The sequence below is a fragment of the Caretta caretta genome, chromosome 7 (genome assembly GCF_965140235.1).
Source record: "Caretta caretta isolate rCarCar2 chromosome 7, rCarCar1.hap1, whole genome shotgun sequence".
Lineage (NCBI taxonomy): Eukaryota > Metazoa > Chordata > Testudines > Cheloniidae > Caretta > Caretta caretta.
In genome coordinates, this window is record NC_134212.1 from 95,402,498 (window position 1) to 95,429,818 (window position 27,321).

The 27,321-nt window shown below is 40.7% G+C and overlaps 1 protein-coding gene across 2 annotated transcripts in view; it reads left to right on the forward strand.

The window, feature by feature from the left end:
• CC2D2B (coiled-coil and C2 domain containing 2B) overlaps positions 1 to 27,321 on the forward strand; it is a 122,014-nt gene that overhangs the window by 65,793 nt on the left and 28,900 nt on the right. The window contains exons 20-27 of one of the 2 annotated variants that reach the window (XM_075130971.1): positions 1,799 to 1,946; positions 2,282 to 2,420; positions 4,873 to 5,076; positions 6,880 to 6,972; positions 8,356 to 8,450; positions 16,223 to 16,393; positions 21,409 to 21,511; positions 26,865 to 26,974. In XM_075130971.1, coding sequence (XP_074987072.1) covers positions 1,799 to 1,946; positions 2,282 to 2,420; positions 4,873 to 5,076; positions 6,880 to 6,972; positions 8,356 to 8,450; positions 16,223 to 16,393; positions 21,409 to 21,511; positions 26,865 to 26,974 — 1,063 coding nt within the window. Of the gene's footprint in view, positions 1 to 1,798; positions 1,947 to 2,281; positions 2,421 to 4,872; positions 5,077 to 6,879; positions 6,973 to 8,355; positions 8,451 to 16,222; positions 16,394 to 21,408; positions 21,512 to 26,864; positions 26,975 to 27,321 lie in introns of those variants that run through there. The other variant, XM_075130970.1, reaches the window with a different exon arrangement.

Consider the following 27,321-nt stretch of genomic DNA (forward strand, 5'->3'; position numbering starts at 1 on the left):
CCGTTCTGCTCATGAGGAAGTCAGGGCCACCACTCTTTGGGAGACATCTTTCTCCTGTCTTGGACAAAAGGTCTGTTCTATGAGTTTCCTCCAGCACTGTTAACACCAACACTTGTGATGAATAAGATCAGACAGGACAAATCCAGGGTTATCCTTCTAGTACTGACCTGGCTGAGACAGGCTTGGTACCCTTACCTTCTTCAGCTATGTGTCCAACTGCCATTCAAGTTTCTGACCATTACTCATTTCCTCTCCCAGGATGTGGGTTATGTGCTTCACTCTGGCCTAAGGGTTCTTTTGTCCCAGGGTGTGGTTCCTCAATGGTTTGTAAGGTTATAATCCTCCTGTTCTGCAGAAGTGCAAGAGATACTACTGAACAGTAGAAAGGAGTCAATCCAAATTACTTACCTGCAGAAATGGAAGAGATTCTTCCACTGGTGTTTCCATTGCCATCTTGTGCCTGAATCTGTGTTACTGTCAGTTATCCTGGAAAACCTGTTGGATCTAAAGAAATCGGAGTTATCAGTTATCTTGATTAATATCCACTTGGCTGCAATGTCAGCCTTTCATCCTCTAGTTGATGGGTTCTTCATATTTGCTCACCCTGTGTCATTAATGGAATGGGGAATCTGCCCCCAGGTTAGGGACCCCACTCTGACTTCTGACCCTAACCTGGTACTTAAATACCTCATGAGACCTCCATTTGAACCAATACCAACCTGCTCTCTGCTCCATTTATCTGTGAAGACGCCCTTTTTACTAGCTATCATTTTGGCCTATAGGGTTGGGAGGATTAGGGCCTGGATGGCAGATCCCCTTCTTTGTGGTGTTCTTCATGGAAAAAGTCTCTTTATGCCCACACCCTAAATTCTTACCTAAGGTTCTATCAGAGTTTAATCTTAACCAGTCCATTCATCTACCAGTGTTTTTTCCAAAACTGCATAAGGCCCTACAGGAGACCCGTTTTCATACCTTAGATGTTAGAAAGACACTGGCTTTCTACCTTGGTAGAACCAAACATTTTCAAAAGATACCTACACTCTTCATTTCATCCCAGCTAAATCTAAGGGGTCCTGAGAAGTTTGACTGGGATGGCTAACAGACTGGGGTGACAGGAATCTGTGACTCAGTTTAGCACCAGCAAATCTCTCTCTTGCTGAGGCAGGGGGTGGTAACAAGGGTAACTCACAGACCTGGGCACACTGAGAAAGTATAACACAATGGTTTTGCCATTTTCATTTCAAGTTTTTGTGACTGGCCTAGTGAGCCATGGTTCTGAGGAAGGAGCTACGCTCTGACTCAGAATCTGGACACCAAGTCCAAGAACCCATAAAGAAGGTCTCATAAGGATTGGGACTAGGCATGTTTTTTCAGAATTCCCTCCCACTCAATTCCTCACTCCAGCAGATCACAAACTGCCTGTCTGAAATTTTTGCTAGATCTGCTAAGGAACTGTACATACTCCGGAAGATCTGGGGGATGAATGGCTCTCCTCCTTTAGGCCCCAGATCAAGAAACCATCCTGATTCAGGAAAGTACTGAATTCACTTAAGTACGTGCTTATATCCTAAAGAAGTCTTGGGATGTGGGTGTGAAAAACTAGTCAATGGGGTGTGGAAGATGTATAAATTAAGATGGGTAGACCTTTAACAAGAAATGGCAGGGTTGAAGGATCTGTGTACTTGGGTTCATTTTTCTGAAGATCTCAACTTTCAAAAGCTTGGAAAAAGCTGAACTAGATGGAAATTTAAATTTAATTATACTGATTAATTTTTTTCCAACAACTTTTAATTTACAGATGTACCTTTTCTTCTGGATGAAAATGAAACTGAAGAGGTGTATCTGTTGACATCAGGAAAACTAATGTATTCCTTATCCTGGGCAGTCGATGAGGGAGGAATTCCGTTAGCCCCTGAATCTCAGAAAATAATCTCTGCTTGTTACAGGTAATAATAAATCTTATATTTCTATAAGATTGCCACGGTTTTCACTAAATAGCATCTCATGTTTAATACTATGGGAAAAGTTATGCTAAAATATCATTTGCTTTATGGCAAGGTGTTCTGTACAATGGTAATTTACTGTAGAGCATAGTTAACCTATTTTCTGCAGATTTCTTGGGTGTTTCAATCTCTGTATTTCTTGTAGTCATGACTTAGAATAAGACTGAACCTGATGATGTCTGTGAGAATTGGCAATGTTTGCTAAACCATTGTGTGTGTTATAGTATATAGGAGCTAATGTATGACAAAATAAGTGAAAGTCTTGCATTCCTTTTTAGTGTGCCAAGAAACATAAATGCAGAAATAGCTACTGGACTCCTGTGGTTCACTGACCAACAGAAACTTACTGAATGGGCCAAAGAAGTCAAGATTGATCCTAATGACCCTGAGTATTCAGATTTGATGGAATTCATTATGGTAATGTTTAGCAGAGTTCAGTATTAGGAATTTGTAATAATTTATAATTGCTTCTAGAAGAAAATATGTATTGAGTCTAACATGACAGGAGTTAGGGAATTTCTAGATATTGACTACTAAAACATTTTTCACAGGAGATCTTTGGCTCCAAGGTTATAAATAATATGGGACTGAACTGTAAGACTACTTTCAAGATTTCTGAAGATGCCAAAAGAAGTGGGAGCAAAGCTGAATAATTTATGTATTTACTTGGAGCAACAAGATGAAATTGTTGCTCACTAATTATAAGTGAGCCTATTTTTGTTGTAGATTCTACTTGAATCAGATAGTTACCCCCTCTCCTTTTCTTCCTCTCATATCCTTTTCCCTTTCCCTAACTTTGGTCACTTGCTCTGAACTCTTTCTGGTCATTCTTCCTTCTGGTGTCATACCACACTATGAATCTTACCCCATTGTTTACATGAACTGCAGCAGACTTAGATCATCAATCTTTGATTCTATTAAAACAAATGATGGTGAAGCCCAGGAGAGCAAATTAATAAAACAATTTGCAGTCATCTTGTGTCATGAATTTTATTCTTTGTTTCTGTTTCAAGTCTTGTCATTTCAGTACATCATTTGAGATAGGAAGCACAAAATCTGTGGAAGGATTAGGGGTGAGGAAAACACACTGATAGGGGGAGCCTCACAGGGTTTTCCCTACTTCATTCACTCTGTGGATCTCAAGGATTCAGAAGGAAGTTAACTTTATGCATGGAAACAGGAGCTGTCCTACTAGAGAGACACTGCTCTTGGTTAGGTCAGTGCTACTCAAAGTGGTGCCAGTCCGCGAGCCATCAGCTGCTGGTCTGTGCGCACATTGGAAAAAAAAATTGCCGGTCCCCCACATCAGATAGCTTGAGAAGCACTGGGTTAGGTAATCCTACAGCTGCTCAGTAGTAGTTGTAGAGATTAACCAGGTGGTGGTCAAAAGTGGTGCAATGATAATAGCTGAAAATTACTGGGGATCTATGGACTTATTCTAGAGTCCATGTAATGACTTCTGATCACTGTCTGAACAGCTGACTTCACTGTGCAATTTGGGGAATTTTTCAAAAGTGAGAAGAGGCTTCACTGCTACAAACTCTAGTCTAATTTTCATTTTAAAGTTTTTTAAAGGCTAAGGGTTGTCTCCCTTGATCCCTTTGTAGATACTGAGTAGACTGCTTCAAAGGTAGTCATTTTAGACTCTGTTTCTCTGTGTAATATTTTACAAAATATACTTCTAGCAAAGCATCTAGGGCAAACAGAAAAAAATATTTATCATCTTACACTAGTAATGGGCTACATACAAAGAGAAAATGAGAATTGAACTAGGGTTGAAAGAATAACAAAAAAACTGCTAAACATACCAATGCTTAAGCATATTCAAGAATAAGTCTGAAATGATGCTGAGATATAAATAACTATGAATGAGCCCAATCCAAAGACCACTGAAGTCAATGATAGTCTTTCCGGCGACTTCACTGAGTTTTGTATTAGGTCCTTAACTATAATCTCAGACAAGATTTCTTTTACCTACAAATTTGGTCTTGAGAAATTGGAGATGTATAACCTCTTAGTGGCTACAGTAATCAAAACCACAGCCTAATCCGGCTGTGAGGGACAGCTGAATCTTACAACTAACTACTCGATCCCTTCAATCTACTCACCAGACCAGTCTGGGGCTGTGATTCCACTCCAAATCAAACCTTTACTCAAGTAAACTTCGTTTACATTTTATACTCCCAGGAAGATTTATGGAATCTGTTTCCTACTAATTTCCTTGGCTAGTGGCCTGTGACCAGTGCAACATTCCATGGCATCTGCCCATTACACCTGCTCACATTATACCAAAAGAGAATGATAAAGCTTATTAAATTGATTTTATTCATTTACAAAGGCAATAAGCTAAACTTTACTCTCTTATACCCATGTAACTTCACTGGAATAAGTAGGATTTCACAGGTGAAAGAGAGAGAGAGCAGAATTTGGTGAAGTATTTTAAGAAACATCTTCATTAGAATTTCCTAGGCCAATGGATGTATACAGAGATAGTACAGGTTAGTCAGTCATTTAATTTCTGTGATATAGAAAAATGATAGGTGGATTTTTAAAGAAAAAGAACAAATAAAAATACCATACAAACTCAAATGTCAGTTTCTCCTTAAAGTTAATACCAATAGAAAAAATGTGGGCATTTGTTTACATCATACAATCTATGCTGAAGAGAAGCCCCAAATAATAGCGATGGTATTGCAGGTCATACTGAGATGTATTGTTAGAAGTATGGGAAGTTTGCTTAGAACCTGTTGGTTCTTTGCTTGGCTCAAGCCAGTACAGTTTCACTTTATAAAAACAAATAGCAAATTTTATTAGTCATCACCCAAAAAGTTTAAAAATATTTGAACCTTGCTTTTACTTTCTCTAACAGTATGCAAGATCCAAGGAACAAACTGTGTCAAAATATTTTCGTCTTGAACAGCTGCAAGAAGAGTTTAACTTTGTTACTGAAGAAGAGATTAAAAAGTGTAAACGTTTCCAGCTGTTGCAGCTTAGGAACTCAGAGCAGTTCGATTTCTGCCATTTTCAGCAAATACCACTGTATGATAGAGAGATACCAGATGCAGTCATCCAGGTATTTAATGTTTCCACTATGATCCTTGTTTCATGTTATATATGACAATCTGAGTTTAATATTAATCTTTGATTTCTCACAGTAGTTGAATTCAACTTTCCTCTTCCTATTTGATTTCTATGTGCAGCAAGGACAAGTGTAATCTTTTACATTATCATGATTTAATGCCTAAAAGCCAGATTCCAATGTCCTTATTCATGTTGAATAGCACTTCATTACTCAAGTAGTCCTTGTTGAGTTCAATGATGTAAAGTGCTAGTCAGAGTAATGTGACCCTGAAATGTTAACACAATAAATTGGACAACGTTGCTTTAGTCTCTAGGAAATAATTGCTTTTTGTGACCTTAACCCAAGCATAGATTCTTCTAGTGCTGCTAAGAAAAAATGAGGGCAAACATAGACACTTCTTGGGGTCCTGTTATACTAGCTATCTCTGAATGCTCCTTGATTACATTTTTTTAAATAAAAATATCCAGGGATGTCTTTTGTCCCCTCTAGCTCTTTCTGATACCAAATGAGTTCTAGGCAGTGTTGGTAATTCTCCTTTAATACAACTGCCTTGGCTGGGATGATTTAGTTGGGGTTGGTCCTACTTTGAGCAGGGGGTTGGACTAGATGACCTCCTGAGGTCTCTTCCAACCCTAATCTTCTGATTCTATGAACTGCCTGTTTTGTCCTGTGGTCCTTCTTTGAGCATCAGTATTCTCTCTAGGATGCATGTGTAAGTATGCATAACATAGATAAAATGCAACATGCAGTAAAGACAGTGGCCACAGAATGGGAACTTTGGAACAGTATTTCCTGTGCTCCCACAAGTATCGTTAATATCAGGAAGTGTTGGCATTATTTGCTGATGATATTCAGCTGTTTATATCTTTTGACATCTTTAATGACTTCTCCATGTTGAGCCTCTCTGCATGCTGTCACAAAGTAAACTTGTGGCTTCATCTTCATTTTCTTCAGCTAAATATCTCAGGAAATACAGCCAGAGGAAAATCCTGCAGTGTCACTCCATCTCCTCTGTCTTCCTTCTTGACTCAGACATTCCATTTGCCTCCTTTTCACTATTTCAACTTCACCTTGGCTGAAATCCTCCTCTATGCTTTCATCTTGTCTCATCTTGATTAGCTATGGCCTCCCCAAGTTCCAGCTCTCCAAACTGCAAAATATTTTGGCTCATTTTCTTAAACATATAGAGAATCATGTTTTCCTCTCAAATTTCTCCACTGGCTCCCTAGTTCATTGCAGTATTCATTTCAGAAATGCTCTACTTATTTTTAAAACCCTCTATAGACTGTCTCCAACTACCACCAGCTTTTTCTTTGTCTTTGTACACAACCTCACAACTGATGGTTCAAGCACTTTTTCTTTCCCTACTTCTCTTCCTTTGCCCTCTGCTCAATTTGCATCAGTTTTTTTCTCAGTGTTATCACACAGTCTCACTACTTTTAGTTCCAACACATTTTCCCCTGTAGTTCCTGTTTTCATAAAACTGCTTTGCTGTATCTCTGCACCTCTTTGACTCTCCTTTTGTTTTCAGGTCATGTATGGGGAAACACATATTTCTCCTCTTGCCTATACATTTTAATTTCTCTTTCCCTCTGTTGTTGTTGTTGTTAGTTACAACTTTGTGAACTGTTTAGGGATACGCTTTGAGAGAATCCAGCAAAGATGTCATATTCTGGAACTTCTGTTAATTTCATCATAGTTTTTAAAAAGTTTAAATGCCTCTCTTCATTTTCTTTAAAATTTTTTGTAAAGATCAGTATATGATCCAGGAAAATTACCTAATTCTATATTCAGGAATATGAAAGCCAATTAGAGAAGGATATATCAATGACAGATGTGGATCCTATTACTGCACAAAGGATTAGGTCTGCCAACTTTATAAGGAAGGTATGACAAATATTGACATGACTGTACTGACTATGAGAAAAATGACCAACTTTTTCTTTTCAGAATCTGTAATGTGAATGTAATACTTATTACAGTGTTGCATTGAAATATACTAGAAAATGAATAACAGTAGAATGTGCAGCAGCAGTCCAAACTTCATCACTAATGAGCCTAAAATCTTTTCTGAAGAGATGACTTCTGGAGCTGAGGCTCTATATCCATACAATCCTTGGCTTCCAGACTTTAAATAAGGGAGTCATTTGTGATGGTGTTTTTGGTGAGCTGGACACCTTGTCCTCAATTGGACTGATACCACCAATTAATTTTGTATAGAATACTGAATAGCTATCAGATGGTGATGACTTCTGGTTCCTACCAGCCAGCACTGGAATTCAGCTGGTGACCTAGACGTGAGGGGCACCATGTTCCATTACCAATGTCTGTCACTGCACTGTATGCACCAGCCGCAGAGTGACAATGACTAGGGCCCAGACCAAGGGCTCATGCCTGTAAGATGCTCAGTACTTCCTGTGGCGTGTTGAGTCCTTTTAACTCTTATTGAAGTAATAGCACCTCAGCATCTTCAGAAGTAGAATTTAAGAAATTGATATTTTAGTAAATTACTCTGTTGCTGCCATACACAAAGTCCAGTAGTGGTGAGCAAATATAAGTAATGGAGGCAGGGATACACTAGAGAAGGTGGAGCGGGTTTTGAATCTTTTCTTCTCAGCTGGTTGTAATGGGAGTTTGTTTCATGACACTTTTGACTTTTTTGAAGATAAGGGGCAAGGATTTCTCCTCTGTTGCCCCAAGGGCACTTTATCAGTGTCCAGACAAATTACTCACCCTGAGTGTGGGGAGACATTTTCTGTCCATTAGAATTACCATGTATGTTAATTCTGTGGGTGAAATTTTGTGTTGCAGATCTAAAAGATGCAGCACAAATCTCTCAAGACAGGTTGTGGGAGGAAAGTGTCTTAATGCCACCTTTGCAGATTCCAGTCTGCTGCGGGGGCCAAAATGATCCCCAGCATAACTAAGGAAGTCTGGGGAAGCTGTCTAAGTTATCGTGGCTTCTTCAGGCTGCCACATGGTTTGCAACATAAGGCAGAACAGCAACAAAGATATCTGTGATGTCTACACTACCTCACTTCCCCTCCATCCAATCTGCGACCTATTTGCTGGGGCTTGCAGTAGTGGACTTGCAAGGCAGTGTAAACTGCTTTAGAAGAATTCTGAACTGGGGGAATCCTCCCCTCGCCTGATCTAGGGCACTGTAGCATGAAAGTGCCATAGTGGAGAATTCCTGCCTATAGAGTTACAAATATGAATTTTCATTTTAGAGATGTTATCTTTCATGAAAAACTCAATTATTTTTTGCAGATGAGAAAACTAATTTTAAAGCGACTTGTCAAAGTTAAGCACAAATTTAATTTAATGGATATTGTGAGCGATTATGAAGAAATTATATCTATGAGGTATAATTAAAAACTAAACTTTGAATTAATGAATGTATCAAAAGATTATGAATTTATGCAAGTGAATTACTTTATTAATGTAATATTTTACTTGGCACATTTGTAATACTATATATTTTCAAATTGGTATATGAGAATATAGCCACATGACTCTCACTGAGTTTAATGGATATGACTTGGCTAAAAACTAAAAAGAACATTTCAGTTGATGGTCCTTTGAAAAGTGATTAACAGTTTGCAGTATGAACTTTTGGATTTTTTTAATCAGTCAGAAAGGGAATAGGTAGAAAAATACAAAGAATGTTTTAATTGGTAATTTTTTTTAGTGTATGGTTCTATTATGAAAATATTCTAGTTTTAGTATTGCATAAACTTGCTAATCTCACTTCTGTGCAGGAGTAGCCAATTCATCATAATGACTTGCTTGGGGAATATCAGGTTTCATTTTTGGTCTCTATATCCTTTCTGGTATATATCCTCAGGAGTTACTGTGTTAGGAATGCAGAATTGGTTCTCAAATGGAGCCTAAACTTCAGAAAGTTTGCTTCTTTTGGAAAAACCAGGAATCCATAACATATCAGAAGATTCTCATTTTTCAGGAATAGTTCCTATCATCTTTACGTTCTAAATTACATTTACATGAAAAGTGTCAAAAAGAATAATATATAAATTGTAAATATTAAAAGTGGAAATCAAATTTAAGAAACAAAACAAAACTTGATGAGATTAAATGAATTCTCTTTGCAGTTCCTTATTCATGAATCCATCAAGCAACATTTTAGAAGTGAGTCAGAATTATCAGCATGGGAAATTATCTTGATTCTGATCTATTCCCTCAGCCTAAGACATTTTAGCTGCAGCTCTCTTCCTGAAAATACCAGAGGCAGTTCAGACTTGTCCTCAAGCCCTGGGACTTGGCCTATCCCTTCTACTCCTATGTTAGATTCGCTGCCTGTGGCGGGACAAACAGCAGCTGTTCAGTGCTCCCACATTATCCTTATCATTTAAAGTAGATTTTGGGGCAACAGTGAGTGAGGTCCTCCCCATTTCCTTTAGGCTGAAATTTTTGAGGCTTTATTCTCCAAATGAGACCACCTGCTGAGCTCCTCTCAGTTTCTCACTCCTTGCATAACGACAGTGTGGGCCAGACAAGGAAAACCAGAGGCCAAGAGATGCTCTATCTGTTATAAGACCCTTCAGGAGCAATAGAAACAGGACTCTACTATGATTGCTCACAACCAGCAGGTCTCACTCTGCCAAGGGAAGGAGCTCAGAGTTTTTGAATCATTAGTTGGGGCCTTTGCTTCCCACCGCACCTAGGGGTAATGGAAAGGGAAGGTCAGTACTTTTCAGCTCCAAAGGGTCCGCAAACTGGATCAGTGAATCATTCTCATCAATCAAGGACCCTTGGTGTGAAAGACTAAAACACTCCAAAGCTCAGTCCATCTCTGAGGGGGAAAGTTCCAGGGTCCTATTCTCGGTTCTGTACTGGATCCCAGAACACAAAACTCAAGTCTAAATGCAGATGTAATGCAGATTCTTTTCTATGCGAGGAAGATCACTAAAACTGTCTCAGGGTTACCCGTGCAACAGTGACAACGAACAGATAAGTGGACTGGCTAAGCTGTCAGTGGATAGAATTTGGAACACTTCCCTGAACTAGGAAGTGTTTGGGGGAGATCAAGAGAGGTGTACCTATCTGCATTAAGATTAAACCAAAGGCAAGGCTCTTCTAGACATGGGAAGCGGATCAAAGATCACTGGCTCACAGATATCAGAACCTGCTTCTCTATGCTTTCCTTTCTCTGCTGGCACGAAGGAGAGTAATTCAGAAGATAAGGAGGGAAAACTGGTTATTCTTATAACCAAAGACCAGAGTATTTTGACTGAATGGAGATATTCCTGAAGTCTCCACTCCATTTTCCCAAGTGGCATAATCTCTGTGACAGAAACTACTCTTGCATCCAAGCCAGACTGCCTGAGCATGACAGTTTGGCTGTTGAGTAACAAGCCTTAAATAAGATGGGGATACTTTTCCAAAGTTAATCTCCCATAGTTATTCTATCCCCTTGATTTATGCAAGGTTCTGGACAGAATTCTTATATTACTTTCAATATAGAAATGTGAGCCCTAGGAAACCAGATGGTACAGCTCTTCTGGATTTCTTACAGAATGACCTACAGCTAGGCCTGACATCCACTGTGACATCACAGGTCTGTCAGTGTTAAGAGTGTCGTAAACATAGGGTATGTCTGCACTACGAAATGAGGTCGAATTTATAGAAGTCGGTTTTTTAGAAATCGGTTTTATATATTCGAGTGTGTGTGTCCCCACAGAAAATGCTCTAAGTGCATTAAGTGCATTAACTCAACGGAGTGCTTCCACAGTACCGAGGCTAGAGTCGACTTCCGGAGTGTTGCACTGTGGGTAGCTCTCCCACAGTTCCCGCAGTCTCCACTGCTCATTGGAATTCTGGTTTGAGATCCCAATGCCTGATGGGGCTAAAACATTGTTGCGGGTGGTTCTGGGTACATATTATCAGGCCTCCGTTCCCTCCCTCCCTCCGTGAAAGCAAGGGCAGACAATAGTTTCACGCCTTTTTTCCTGAGTTACCTGTGCAGACGCCATACCACGGCAAGCATGGAGCCCGCTCAGGTAACCATCACCGTATGTCTCCTGGGTGCTGGCAGATGTGGTACTGCATTGCTACACAGCAGCATCAACCCCTTGCCTTGTGGCAGCAGACGGTACAGTACGACTGGTAGCCGTCATCGTCATGTCCGAGGTGCTCCTGGCCACGTCGGCCAGGAGCGCCTGGGCAGACATGGGCGCAGGGACTAAATTAGGAGTGACTTGACCAGGTCATTCTCTTTAGTCCTGCAGTCAGTCCCATTGAATCATCTTATGGTGAGCAGGCAGGCGATACGGATTGCTAGCAGTCCTACTGTACCATCTTCTGCCAGGCAGGCAAGAGATGAGAATGGTTAGCAGTCCTACTGCACCATCTTCTGCCGAGCAGCCATGAGATATGGATGGCTTGCAGTCCTTCTGCACCGTCTGCTGCCAGCCAAAGATGTAAAAGATAGATGGAGTGGATCAAAACAAGAAATAGACCAGACTTGTTTTGTACTCATTTGCTTCCCCCCCACCCCCGTCTAGGGGACTCATTCCTCTAGGTCACACTGCAGTCACTCACAGAGACGGTGCAGCGAGGTAAATCTAGCCATGTATCAATCAGAGGCCAGACCAACCTGCTTGTTCCAATAAGAACAATTACTTAGGTGCACCATTTCTTACTGGAACCCTCTGAGAAGTCCTGCCTGAAATACTCCTTGATGTAAAGCCACCCCCTTTGTTGATTTTAACTCCCTGTAAGCCAACCCTGTAAGCCATGTCGTCAGTCGCCCCTCTCTCCGTCAGAGCAACGACAGACAATCGTTCCACGCCTTCTTTCTGTGCGGACGCCATACCAAGTCAAGCATGGAGGCCGCTCAGCTCACTTTGGCAATTAGGAGCACATTAAATACCACACGCATTATCTAGCAATATATGCAGCACCAGAACCTGGCAGAGCGATACTGGGCGAGGAGGCGATGTCAGCGCGGTCACATGAGTGATGAGGACATGGACACAGATTTCTCTGAAAGCATGGGCCCTGCCAATGCATGCATCATGGTGCTAATGGGGCAGGTTCATGCTGTGGAACGCCGATTCTAGGCTGGGGAAACAAGCACAGACTGGTGGGACCGCATAGTGTTGCAGGTCTGGGACGATTCCCAGTGGCCGCAAAACTTTCGCATGCGTAAGGAACTTTGTGACTTGCTTTCCCCTGCCCTGAAGCGCATGAATACCAAGATGAGAGCAGCCCTCACAGTTGAGAAATGCAAGATAGCCCTGTGGAAGCTTGCAACGCCAGACAGCTACCGGTCAGTTGGGAATCAATTTGGAGTGGGCAAATCTACTGTGGGGGCTGCTGTGATGCAAGTAGCCCATGCAATCAAAGATCTGCTGATATCAAGGGTAGTGACCCTGGGAAATGTGCAGGTCATAGTGGATGGCTTTGCTGCAGTGGGATTCCCTAACTGTGGTGGGGCCATAGACGGAACCCATATCCCTATCTTGGCACCGGAGCACCAAGCCAGCGAGTACATAAACCGCAAGGGGTACTTTTCAATCGTGCTGCAAGCTCTGGTGGATCAGAAGGGACGTTTCACCAACATCAACATGGGATTGCTGGGAAAGGTACATGATGCTCGCATCTTCAGGAACTCTGGTCTGTTTCAAAAGCTGCAGGAAGGGATTTACTCCCCAGACCAGAAAATAACTGTTGGGGATGTTGAAATGCCTATCCTTGGGGACCCAGCCTACCCCTTGATGCCATGGCTCATGAAGCCATACACAGGCAGCCTGGAGAGTAGTCAGGAGCTGTTCAACTACAGGCTGAGCAAGTGCAGAATGGTGGTAGACTGTGCATTTGGATGTTTAAAGGCGTGCTGGCGCAGTTTACTGACTCGGTTAGACCTCAGCGAAACCAATATTCCCACTGTTATTACTGCTTGCTGTGTGCTCCACAATATCTGTGAGAGTAAGGTGGAGACGTTTATGGCGGGGTGGGAGGTTGAGGCAAATCGTCTGGCTGCTGGTTACGCGCAGCCAGACACCAGGGCGGTTAGAAGAGCACAGGAGGGCGCGGTACGCATCAGAGAAGCTTTGAAAACCAGTTTCATGACTGGCCAGGCTATGGTGTGAAAGTTCTGTTTGTTTCTCCTTGATGAAACTCCCCGCCCCTTGGTTCACTCTACTTCCCTGTAAGCAAACCACCCGCCCCTCCTCCCTTCGATCACCGCTTGAAGAGGCAATAAAGTCATTGTTGCTTCACATTCATGCGTTCTTTATTCATTCATCACACAAATAGGGGGATGACTACCAAGGTAGCCCAGGAGGGGTTGTGGAGGAGGGAAGGAAAATGCCACACAGCACTTTAAAAGTTTACAACTTTAAAATTTATTGAATGCCAGCCTTCTGTTTTTTGGGCAATCCTCTGTGGTGGAGTGGCCGGTTGGCCGGAGGTCCCCTCACTGTGTTCTTGGGCGTCTGGGTGTGGAGGCTATGGAACTTGGGGAAGAGGGCGGTTGGTTAGACAGGGGCTGCAGTGGCAGTCTGTGCTCTAGCTGCCTTTGCTGCAGCTCAACCATACACTGGAGCATACTGGTTTGATCCTCCAGCAGCCTCAGCATTGAATCTTGCCTCCTCTCATCATGCTGCCGCCACATTTCAGCTTCAGCCCTGTCTTCAGCCCACCACTTACTCTCTTCAGTCCACCACTTACTCTCTTCAGCCCGCCACCTCTCCTCCTGGTCATTTTGTGCTTTCCTGCACTCTGACATTATTTGCCTTCACGCATTCATCTGTGCTCTGTCAGTGTGGGAGGACAGCATGAGCTCAGAGAACATTTCATCATAGGTGCATTTTTTTTTCTTTCTAATCTTCACTAGCCTCTGGGAAGGAGAAGATCCTGTGATTATTGAAACACATGCAGCTGGTGGAGAAAAAAAAAGGACAGCGGTATTTAAAAAGACACATTTTATAAAACAGTGGCTACACTCTTTCAGGGTAAACCTTGCTGTTAACATTACATACATAGCACATGTGCTTTTGTTACAAGGTCGCATTTTGCCTACCCCCACCGCGTGGCTATCCCCTCAACCCTCCCCGTGGCTAACAGCGGGGAACATTTCTGTTCAGCCACAGGTAAACAGCCCAGCAGGAACGGGCACCTCTGAGTGTCCCCTGAAGAAAAGCACTCTATTTCAACCAGGTGACCATGAATGATATCTCACTCTCCTGAGGATAACACAGAGAGATAAAGAACGGATGTTGTTTGAACGCCAGCAAACATACACTGCAATGCTTTGTTGTACAATGATTCCCGAGTACGTGTTAGTGGCCTGGAGTGGTAAAGTGTCCTACCAGGGAGGACGCAATAAGGCTTTGGGAGTACATCCAGGAGAGCCGCGATTAATGCAGGGCAAATTAATCCTTTCACACGCTTGCTTTTAAACCATGTATAGTATTTTAAAAGATACACTCACCGGAGGTCCCTTCTCTGCCTGCTGGGTCCAGGAGGCAGCCTTGGGTAGGTTTGGGGGGTACTGGCTCCAGGTCCAGGGTGAGAAACAGTTCCTGGCTGTCGGGAAAACCGGTTTCTCCGCTTGCTTGCTGTGAGCTATCTACAACCTCATCATCATCATCATCTTCTTCGTCCCCAAAACCTTCTTCCGTGTTGCCTCCATCTCCATTGAAGGAGTCAAACAACACGGCTGGGGTAGTGGTGGCTGAACCCCCTAAAATGGCATGCAGCTCATCATAGAAGCGGCATGTTTGGGGCTCTGACCCGGAACGGCTATTCGCCTCTCTGGTTTTCTGGTAGGCTTGCCTCAGCTCCTTAAGTTTCACGTGGCACTGCTTCGGGTCCCTGTCCTTCATGCCCTGGGAGATTTTGACCAAGGTTTTGTCATTTCGAAAACTGGAACGGAGTTCTGATAGCACGGATTCCTCTCCCCATACAGCGATCAGATCCCGTACCTCCTGTTCAGTCCATGCTGGAGCTCTTTTGCGATTCTGGGACTCCATCATGGTCACCTGTGCTGATGAGCTCTGCATGGTCACCTGCAGCTTGCCACGCTGGCCAAACAGGAAATGAGATTCAAAAGTTCGCGGTTCTTTTCCTGTCTACCTGGCCAGTGCATCTGAGTTGAGAGTGCTGTCCAGAGCGGTCACAATGGAGCACTCTGGGATAGCTCCTGGAAGCCAATACCGTCGAATTGTGTCCACAGTACCCCAAATTCGACCCGGCATGGCCGATTTAAGCGCGAATCCACTTGTCAGGGGTGGAGTAAGGAAATCGATTTTAAGAGCCCTTTAAGTCGAAAAAAAGGGCTTCATCGTGTGGACAGGTGCAGGTTTACATCAATTTAACACTGCTAAATTCGACCTAAAGTCCTAGTGTAGACCAGGGCATAGGTGTATCCAAATCTCTGGTAGATCATCCAGTGGTATCAAGATTCCTTAACACAGCATTTCTACACAAACCAACACTGACACCTATCTTCCTTATCTGGGATATGCTTATAGCACTAGAAACTTTCATAAACCATTCATTCATACTGATAGGTTCTAACTCTGGAAAACATCATCTTAATTCATTTTCTTCCACCCTATGCATCAGAACTTGAAAGCTTGCAAGTCTCTGTACTTAGGTGGATTGAGTTTTTTATCACTGAAACATACTTAGCCTTGATTACAAAAGAGATCAGAACCTACTCCACACTTTCCACAGTAGCATTCTGTGTAGAAAGGGCATAAGGTACTTCAAAGGAAATCTGGAAAGCTGTCACCTGCTCATCAATCAACACTTTTTTTAAGCGCTATAGGCTTTACCTTCATTCTGTTGCAGAAACCTCCTTTGGCAGGAGGCTGTTCCAAATAGTGGTCCCCAAATGGTTCAATATTACTGATTTTAGGAAAGGGTGAAAATTCTTTTGTCTTACATATCTGACTATATGGGGCTTGTAATGCACATTTCACTGTAGTTTCTAAATGCTTCCCAGGCGAATTAGATTTGCATGGAAAGGTCTGAAGTGGACTTTGTGGAGCCTTTGTGTAGAGCACAATCATAGAAAGGTAACAAATTTTCCATTTTCTTAAATCATGTATAATAAAGGAAGATGTTTATGTATAAAGCTGACTAAAACATTTTCAACTTTATCTAGCCAATTGAGGAATGCAGTTTTTAAGCTAGGTGAACGTAGAAGACATTTAAAGCCGCAAAGAAAAGAGAGGAAAAAGGTTCCAGCGCAGACGGTCTCTGATGGAGATCTTAAGCTTCTTATCAGAGTATTGAGAGCTTATAACATTCCTTCAAGAAATCCATCAGTTATTAGGTAGGAAACCATAGGAACAGAAGTTAGGGATTGTAAAAACCTATTGGATAATTTGGTACATCCTCCACGTAGTCCAGGATTGTTCCCTAATGAATCTTTTCTAGAGTTTTGTCTAGTTTAGTTTCTACCATTTCCCTTGCAAGAGCATTCCCATAGTTTTATAGATCTCACTTAAAAGAAGAAACAATGTAACTGACCAAAAGTGCAGATTATAGGATTTTGTTAGTTATTCAACTCCAGTGAAATCTGTAAATTATCTGTAAGGAACAGTATGCTGTTGATAGTTCTGTTATGTGTTTAATGCTGCTTATATTGACATGGAATTGTTACAGCTATCCAGAATGCAGGGCTACTGTATAGTTATTGATGCATAAGTGTACAGATTTTTCTCCCCAGAAATGAATTTTTCTGCACTGTGATTAGGAACATAGGAATTGACATAGCAGGTCAGACCATATGCTTTGGTGGATGATGTAAAACCACCTTAGGATCAGCAATAACTTGCCCAGAAAAGTTCTACAGGATTGGGTCAGAATACTGTGCCATTTGCATGGCAATCTCCCAAGTCCTGCTCCCAGTATAGATGTCCAGTCCAGCAGGAGTTTATGCAAGGAAGAATTCCACAAAGCAGCACTCTTTCATTTTGCACTCCTAGATGGTGATCTGGTGGAGTGCTCTACCTTCCACTCACAAGATGGAAAGTATGATGAGACTTCTTGTAACGGATTGATTGGTGGTTGATATGTTCAGCTCTTTTCTGGATGCTGCTTAGCTGGGATTGAACTAACTGTCTTCATCTAAGTATGAGCTGTCAGATATAGTACAGAAGGGAACAAAAAGGAAGTCAAGTAGGCTGGGACATCATATGGTATCTGACAGAAAATGTTCTTAATTAGAAACTATAATTTGTTAGCCAGTTTTACTTATCAAGTAAAAGAAACACATTGAGTTGTTCATAATGTAACTTTTGACCCACATGCACTCTCTGGTAGTAATATTTTGTTTAATATTTTGCTTCTAAAATGAAGATCAGTTTATAAGTCTCATAGAATTTAGTATTTTTTCATGACTGCAACTGAATGACTGCATAAGCTATTTTTTTAAAGTAGAGACTATGTTGTCTTCACCCACTTAATATTTCCTTTAATGCTTTATGTAATTACTCATTTAAGTTTTAGAAATATTCTTCTAGTAAGACTGGAAAATTAAGTGAAGCTTGCTCTGAAAAGGATAGTATTTGCAAGTTGGAACTAAATTTAAAAACATCACTTAAGTTTTATAATACAGCAAACAAAAACAGTTGCTATCTGTATATTTACACTGGATGAGCACAATTTTCTTTCTAGCTACCACAAATATTAATCTAAATATTTTAACACACCAAACCTGGTTTAAGAGCTACTGCATCATGAGAAACATTTTCATTAAAGCTAACATACTGCTAGGGCATAAAGTAGGAAATGAAAGTATTTACAGAAAAATGCATTCAGGTGATAACTATACCAATGAGATGTAATGTTTGACAAACATTCTATCATTTAAAAACTTGTTTAAAATATTAGAACTTTATTATTTGGATAAAGTAGGAGAAGTTCATGACTTTCAATGCTTGTACTGTAGACTCAATTCATGAAGACATTTACTCTTTATTATACTTTATGGCTGAGCAAAGCAAGGTCTAACATTCCATGTGATGGCATTTCTGTTTGTATCTCTAAGGCATTAAGAAGTTGGATGGAATGTGGGGGACACAAAGCCCCGGGCCTGAGGAGGAAAATGGGGGACAATGGTATGGGAGCCATGGGAACCACACAGGTTGTTGGCATGAGATGGGGAAGAATGAGGTTGACACAGCGCCCCTGCCATGGTAAAGAAGGGGAAAATATGGGGAAGGAGAAATGAAGCAGTACAGAGAGACCATTTTGGAGAAGGCCCCTGGCAGAGAAGGAAGAACAGGGGACCCTTGTATGGGAACATGGGCAACACAGAGACCTTGGCATATGGGGGAATGGGCACACTGAGCCTCTGGCATGTGGTGGAGGAGGGAATCGTGGGGGGGAGCACAATGAGCCGCTAGCATATAGCAATGGGGGGATACATAGAGACCATGGCATGAGGGAGGAAAGTGTTGGAGGCAGGTTGCATGGAGTCCCTGAAATAGGGATGGGAAGGTGGCTCACAGGGAACTTGTTGGAGGTGCGGGGGAAATGGAGGAATGAAAGGAGGCCCTGGTATGTGTAATGTGTTCGGCCTACAAAAGTAACAAATTGTGCGGTCCTTTCATTTATTTGGAGTTCAGCTGCATAATGAAAGACTAATTCAGTGTATAAACATGTAGGAACGGTTTGTGAGAGTACAGATGTCTAGCATAATGGTTGCCAAATCCAATTAAATTCTTGTGCAGTTCTGAGCTCTTGTTTATCTGAAACAAAGAAAAAGTAAATTCCTTGAGAGAGTATGCATCTAAGAATGTGTGCCTCATTCCAAACTTGCTATGCAAATAATTAGCATTACAAAACAACAGTCTATAACTTTCATGCAATTGGACATTGTTTGCAATAATGGATAGGCTGATTCCTTCACAGAATGCAAATCATATTTAGCAACAATAATTAAATTAGAGATGGTTTATTCATTATTTCACCCATGGTATATTACAATACCCCAAATGTAAAGAAAAAATTCACTGTGGTTCTGAGATTAGTGTGAAAATAAAACAAAACTACAACATGAAAGAGACTCAGCAATAGCTTAACGCGCCCAAAAATAATTTATGAAAATTTCAGTCAAGGAGAAGTGAGAGTCCATCTAGGAGCTAAAATGTGGAAATTGTGTCCCTGAGAGAGAGAGCCTCACCAGCTGCTCATAAATGCAGGATCAAAAGCTGCCAAGTGTTGGGACGGGGGGGACATTCAGATTGGGCCTTTGGGCTGAAGTTTATTTTGCCTAAAAACTGCATGAGGTTTAACATGTTATCAAAGGACTTTATAATTAATAGAAATGGATTATCATAGTCTTAGGGATAACTATGCTTCTGTGGAAGCTGGGCTGGCTGGAGAAGTAGACCAGCAGGGGGTGCCATTTAAGGAGGGTGAAGAGGCCCTCTTCCCCCCCCCTGAGTTTCTAACTACATTATAATTTTACAGACAGGCATGGTGCTGGGGGTGCTTGTGGAAACTATAGCCACCCCAAAATTGCCTTTGCTCCCCTGTATCCACTCGTCTCAGAGCTGGGTGCCCAGCCCGCAGCAGCTGCTCTCTGGCTACCCAGCTCCCATCACCCTTCCCACACTCCCCCAACAGACTCTCTCTCTCTCTCTCTCTCTCTCTCACACACAGTCTCTCTCACACACTTCCCAAAGAAGTCTCCACTTCCTTGGGATGCTGATCCATAGCTGGTGCAGCACAGGGGGAGCTCGCCTGATGCAAGAGGTGGCTATGCCCTAGTGGGTCTCTGCTGGGGTTGGGGGACAGGTAGCCTGTCTGTGTTGGTGCCTCTGGCTCGGGAGGGGGAGCTGCGGCTGCTGCTGTACTGAACAAGTTCCACTTAGAGTCAGACACTGACACACTCAGGCACACACACAGTCTGTCTCTCTTTTTCTCTCTCTCACACACACACACATTCTCTAACACACAATATTATTATTCTTATTGTTACTTCTTGCTACTTCCTGTCAAAATGTGCAGTGCACATATATTCTCAAATTTTATTCTTTCAGGATTATAGTACTGTTGTTTTAGTTTTTGTCTGGTCTCTGCATTTCATAATTTTATTTCTCTCTTATGCTTAAATTTAATTATTTGAGTAGTGAGTTCTAAAATGCCTAATCTGTCCTGGCTGGATTATCATTATTACTTTATTACCATATCGTGCTTTGTCAGTCATTATTTAAAATGGTACAATCAAATAATAGTATGCTTCTAGAATGTAAATTTAGTTTGTACTCATCTTAGCAGTGTCAGTTTAAAATCAATTAGCTAAACACATAACTACAGATACTGTGGAGATGGTCACTTATTTTCAAATTGTATTTTTAATTATATCTGTAAAATAGCTTAAAATTTGTACAAAAACAAATGTGGTTCCAAGTCTGATTCTAATAGTAATGACAGAGTCAGACGTTAGTGAGTCATGTCCATGATTGTGATTGGTAAACATAAATGCCAAAATAATTAGAAAAATAAAATCTCGTTCTTAATAAAAGAGAAAAATATTGCATGTATTAAAATTCAGTAAATGTGGTTTTAGTAGAATGAAAAACTATAGACTAAAATGGAATAGATAATGGCAGTAACAGAGTGTGTCTGTTAAAGAAAGTAAGCAGATTTTAAGCAGATTTTATTTATTTTTATTTATCTCTACGAAAGATAGTGTACCAAAGTATCATACTTGTGTTTCTGGTATCTGAGTTAAGGCTCCAAAACTGATACTGCAAAGCTTGGGATTGTGAATATCTTGCTGTATTATCTCCTGATTGTTCTAAATTTACATATACATTTAAAATATGGCTTTAATTGGTGTTGTATTTTTTTTTTCTTTCTTTAAACAGGAAGTAGATACAGTGCTCCTGTCAGCTAATTTCTAAATTGTTATCTGCAAATAAAACCTAGAATATTCAGGTGCCTAAGTAGCCCCTGGAATCATGGTTAAGGTTGCCCCTCTGCCCCCAAAAGCTGAAATGGAACCCCTGCAGACCAGGCACCCCAGTTCCGTGGCAGCGCCTGGAGGCATAATGTGTCCAAATTGAAATGACTTCAGTGGGATTTGGACTGGAACAAGGGAGTGGCTGCATGATCAGGCCCATAGTTTTAGACATTTCTTCATTTTAGGGATTTATGTTTTGATTTGTGTTACTGATTTGTTAGCTGTTCTTTATAAGTATGTATAGCATCTGTAAATAGTAAACTGATTATCTGTAGCATCTGTAAATAATGAACTAATACAAGCAATTGCCGTGTAGATTAAAAAGAAAAGCTGGTTGAAATGTGTATGTCATTCCTGTTTTATATCTAAAGACCTGCAGGTGTTCATTCGTCAACATATGCAATTAATCAGCTGTCCCGGAGTCAACATCTACTATCAGGCAAATCATCATACACATCTGATCCTCTAAGTGAGGTAAATAACTTAAATTACTCAAACAACAACAAAAAACCCCAAAGAGTGAATCATTTTGTATTGTTTAAAAGTAGGGCTGTCAATTAATCACAGTTAACTCATGTGATTAACTCAAAAATTAATTGCAATTTAAAAAATTAATCGCTATTAATCGCACTGTTAAACAATAGAATATCAATTGAAATTTATTAAATATTTTGGATGTTTTTCTACATTTTCAAATATATTGATTTCTGTTGCAACACAGAATACAAAGTGTACAGTGCTCACTTTATATTATTATTTTTATTACAAATATTTGCACTGTAAAAATGATAAACAAAAGAAATAGTATTTTTCAGTTAACCTCATACAAGTACTATAGTGCAATCTCTTTATTGTGAAAGCGTAACTAACAATTGTAGATTTTTTTTGTTACATCACTGGACTCAAAAGCAAAACAATGTAAAACTTTAGAACCTACAAGTCCACTAAGTCCTACTTCTTGTTCAGCCAATCACTACGACAAACACATTTGTTTACATTTATAGGAGATACTGCTGTCTGCTTCCTATATACAATGTCACCTGAAAGTCAGAACAGTCATTTGCATGGGACCTTTGTAGCTGGCATTGCAAGATATCTACAAGCCAGATATGCTAAACATTTGAATGCCCCTTCATGCTTTGGCCACCATTCCAGACGACATGCTTCCATGCTGAGGATGCTCATTAAAAAAATAATGCATTAATTAAATTTGTGACTGAACTCTTTCGGGGAGAATTGTATGTCTGATGTTCTGTTTTACCCGCATTCTGCCATATATTTCATGTTATGGCAGTCTCAGATGATGACCCAGCATATGTTCGTTTGAAGAACACTTTCACTGCAGATTTGACAAAATGCAAAGAAGGTACCAATGTGAGCTTTCTAAGGATAGCTACAGCATTCAACCCAAGGTTTAAGAATCTGAAGTGCCGTCCAAAATCTCAGAGGGATGAGCTGTGGAGCATGCTTTCAGAAGTCTTAAAAGAGCAACACTCAGATGCGGAAACCACAGAACCCAAACCACCAAAAAAAGAAAATGAACCTTCTCCTGGTGGCATCTGACTCAGAGGATGAAAATGAACATGTGTCAGTTGGTCCGCTCTGCTTTGGATCATTATCGAGCAGAACCAGTCATCAGCATGAACGCATGTTCTCTGCAATGATGGTTGAAGCATGAAGGGACATATGAGTCTTTAGCGCATATGGCACGTAAATATCTTGCACCGCCAGCTACAACAGTGCCTTGAGAACTCCTGTTCTCACTTTCAGGTGACATTGTAAACAAGAGGCAGGCAGCGTTATCTCCTGCAAATTGTAACCAAACTTGTTTGTCTGAGTGATTGGCTGAAGTAGGACTGAGTGGACTTGTAGGCTCTAAAGTTTTACATTGTTTTATTTTTTTGTACATAATTCTAAATTTGTAAATTCAACTTTCATGATAAAGAGATTGCATTACAGTACTTGTATTAGGTGAATTGAAAAATACTATTTTTTGTTTTTTACCGCGCAAATATTTGTAATAAAAATAAATATAAAGTGAGCACTGTACACTTTGTATTCTGTGTTGTAATTGAAATCAATATATTTGAAAATGTAGAAAACATCCAAAAATAATTAAAGAAATTATATTCTATTATTGCTTAACATCGCGATTAATCGCAATTCATTTTTTTAATCGTGCGATTAATCGCAGTTCATTTTTTTAATCGCTTGACAGCCCTATTTAAAAGGCATGACAAAGGCCTCAAACAGTGTTTTGACAATGGATAAGAGGGCAAATTTTACTTTCTTTATTGTAACCGTATCTGCTGTGTCAATACTTATTTAAATTGACCCTCAACAATATATTGATTTGGGACAAAATTCCCCTTGACATTTAAGAATTTGTTCTTATTCTTTAAAAAGATCTCCAACCCTTTGTTCTGTCACAGCTTGTTTTTGCTTCAGTACCTCTGGTATTTTGAGGGATTTCAGTTTCATTATTATAGTTAAATATGTATTTTATGGTAATTTCTCAAAATGCAAATTTTCTGATTTTGGACAGCAGTAGTTTCCAACCTTTTCAGCCTGAGAAATGAACATTATTTCAAACAGGTCAAGAGCCACAATCAACATTTTTGGGCTCTCTGTTCTGCTCAGTCTAAAGGGAGCAGAACCACCTGCAGGTCCCATGCTGCGGATTTCCCCAACATAGGGTTAGTCCCAGTGGGCATAGAGAAATCATAGATGGCTTCTGTGTCTCCTTTCTCACAGTCCTTGTCACAGGGGCATTTCAGTGTTAGGAAGGGGTATGCTGGGGTTGAGAGGAAGAGTGATCAGAGTGCATTGTGGTCTGCCTATTGCATGGGAGGGCCTGTGGATACCATAACTACCTGACACTGGCTGCTCTAATCAACGCTGAGACAAAGTAGATAATTAGCGTGTGATAACTGGCTGTTGGTTCTCAAATTCTCTTTCTTTCCTTTTCTTCTGGGCTGCCCTTGATGGCTGTTTATGGGAAGGAGAGGGGAAGGAGAGCCATCCTTTACTAAGTGCTCCCCTAGTCTCAGGCAGTGCCCGCTGAATTCCTATCCTGCCCTCCCTGAGGCTCCCATAGTTCAGTAGGAAAGCAGGCAAATGGCATAGCCAGACTACTCTTTCTTCCTCCTATGATGCAGCAGGTGGTCACCAGGGGAACTGCTAAGCAACTGCAGCAGGGAAGGGATAGAGCTCCAAGTGCCCCCTACTGCCCCCCTGTCTTAATGGGGTCAATTCAAACACTGCAGTTTAAAAGTTTTAGGACACAACTCAGAGAACACATTTCCTATTAAGAATGAAATACATATTTTCTTCTTAACACTCACCATTCAGGGCCACAGTTTAGAGCCTCCAGAGCCACAGTTTGGGCCCCGCTGATATATAATGACGACTCTAAATTTAAATTAATATTAAAAACTAATTTTCAGAAATCTTAGAAGAAGATGAAAGTTAAACTGTATTTGGGAGACTTTCAGTCTTGTAGAACCCAATAACCTGTAAGTCTTAATATATCATAAGAGTTGAAATCATATCTTAATATAAATTCTAGAGATAAGGGTCATCTTTCATGAGGGTATCGTTATATGTACTGAGCAACTGTAATCTAAAAATAAATAGCACTTGACCAGATGTATCATTTATCAGTCACTAATGTACTGAGTAAATAAGCTGGTTAATTTCCATGTGTTATTCACCAGGGAGCTGGACTTTAATGAATAAAATTTTCTTAGTTGCTACTTGCTTGCAGGTAACCACAGTCTCCCTGTTGCTGTCATCCTAGACACTCTGCTATATCGCTAGGCTTGACAGAATTCAATTTTGTATTTGTTGGTAATTTTGATGGATAATGTCGATATTTATTTTAAGTATTTTTTTATTTTTATCAATTTAAATTTTCAGACCTCTGCAAAATTGAGTTTTAAGTGTTTTTTTTAAATTTTTGCTATTTAAATTTTAACAATTGTTAGAAAGTATAGGGGGTCAGTCAATAATTATTTAATGACAGTAGACAGTGAGATTCAAAATAATAAAGTTTTCAAATCGTTAAACACACACTAACATCACATGTCAAAATATAAAAGTATCCTTATATCAAATGCTAATAAGTTCTCAAACAGCATTTTTCTTACTTTGCCTACCTGTAAATTTAAATTATCAGTAGAAATATTTTTCATTGGTTTCTGTGTGTATGGTGAAATTGACATTTACCAACATTTATCAATAAAAATCTGATATTTCTAAAGTCAAAGTAGCATTGCTATCAAGACATATAAGATATTAAATCTACAAGATTAAATTCAACAAAGACAAGTGCTAAGTAAGAAAAAAATCAAATGTACAACTATATAATGGGGAATAACTGGCTAACTGGTAGTACTGCTGAGAAGAATCTGGGGGTTATAGTGGATCACAAATTGAATATGAGCCAACAATGTGATGCAATTGTGAAAAAGGCTAATATCGCTCTGGGGTGTATTAACAGGAGTGTTGTATGTAAGACACGGAAGGTAATTGCCTGCTGTGCTTGGCCCTGGTGAGCTCTCAGCTGAAGTGCTGTGTCCAAATCTCAGTGCCACACTTTATGAAAGATTGCATGAATTGGAGAGAGTCCAGAGAGCAACAAAAATGATAAAAATACTCCTGGGGGAATTCTGCATCAAAATATTAAAAATTCTACAAAATTCTATTTGTCAAAATAACACTATATAATCACATCAGTTTCAATTATTTTGGTAAATTATTTCAATATACCTGTCAGCAAGTATGTCTGTAACAATACAAACACAACAAATTCCCCCAGGAGTAGAGAGTTAAATAAACCCCTACGACAACCCAGTTCCTGCTTCTCTGTCCCCCCCGCAAACCCAGCCATGGCCCCCCCCCCACCTAGACACTCACTCCCACCCCAGCCCAGCTGCAGGCCCCTCCTCCGGCCCAGACACTCACACCCCTTCCCTCCAGAGGCCAGCTGTGGACCGCTCCCCCCTGCCCCAGGCCCAGACGCTCAGAGACCCTACCCTCCTAGAGCCCAGGGATCCAGAGGGAGAAACAGTCTGATGCTGGATCACGGGCTTACTGGAGTTTCCTGTGCACTGCTGCCTCCTTCCTTCAGTGTGTGCAGGGGGAATTGCAGCTTCTGGGAACCCTCCAGTTTGCTCCCCCTTCCTGCAGCCTTGTCTTCTATTTGTGAGCTGGGCTCTGCTTGGTACAGCAGCCCTTAGTCGGAGCCAACATTTCTATAGCCCATTTCTCTAGGGAAAAAAGAAAATTCTGTGCACACAAAATTAATTTCTGCAAAATTGTGAATTGCGCAATGGTGCAGGATTCCCCCAGGAGTATAAACAACATAGAAAACCTGACCTTTAAAAAAACTGGGCATGCTTAGTCTTGAGAAAAGACAACTGATCCGGGATCTGATAACAGTCTGCAAGTATGTTCAGAGCTGTTACAAAGAGGATGGTGAACAATTGTTCTCCATGTCCACTGAAGGTAGGACAAGAAGTAATTGTCTTAATCTGCAGCAAGGAGGATTTAGGTTAGATATTAGGGAAAACTTTATAAGGGTAGTTAAGTTCTGGAATAGGTTGCCAAGGGAGGTTGTGGAATCCCTGTCACTGGAGGTTTTTAAGAACAGGTTAGACAAACATCTGTCAGGGATAGTCTAGAGGTTTACTTGGTCCTGCTTCAGCACATGGGGCTGGACTTGATGACCTCTTGAGGTCCCTACATTTTTATTGTTCTATAAGATGACGTAGAAATAAAACAAAGCAGTACAAATCTAATAAAGTGTATGATTTTTGTGTTTTAGGTGAGTGTGCGTCCATTTGTAGAAGTTTCTTTCCAGCACACAGTTTATCAAACTAGCACTGCAGATGGATCTCATCCATGCTGGAATGAAGAACTTCAAGTGGATTTTATGTAAGTTGGCCACATACTTCTCCATGAAAAATGTACAAGAAAATAAAAGTATTTGAATGCTCCAGTGAAGAGTCAAAGTTTCCCATGGTTAGGTGGTTATATTTTGTTTCAAAAGTATTTTAAAGTTTTTCATTTAGGCTGCTGAACTCATCTGCCTTTCCGTATCTGTGTATAAGAGTTGGAGATGCAGTAGGAGGATTGAATGATTTAGGGCAGTAGTTTTCAACTTATTTCATTTGCGGACCCTTAAAAAATTTAGAATGGAAGTGCGGACCCTTTTGGAAATCTTAGAAATTGTCTGCAGACCTCCAGGGGTCCCCAGTCCGCAGATTGAAAACTACATATTC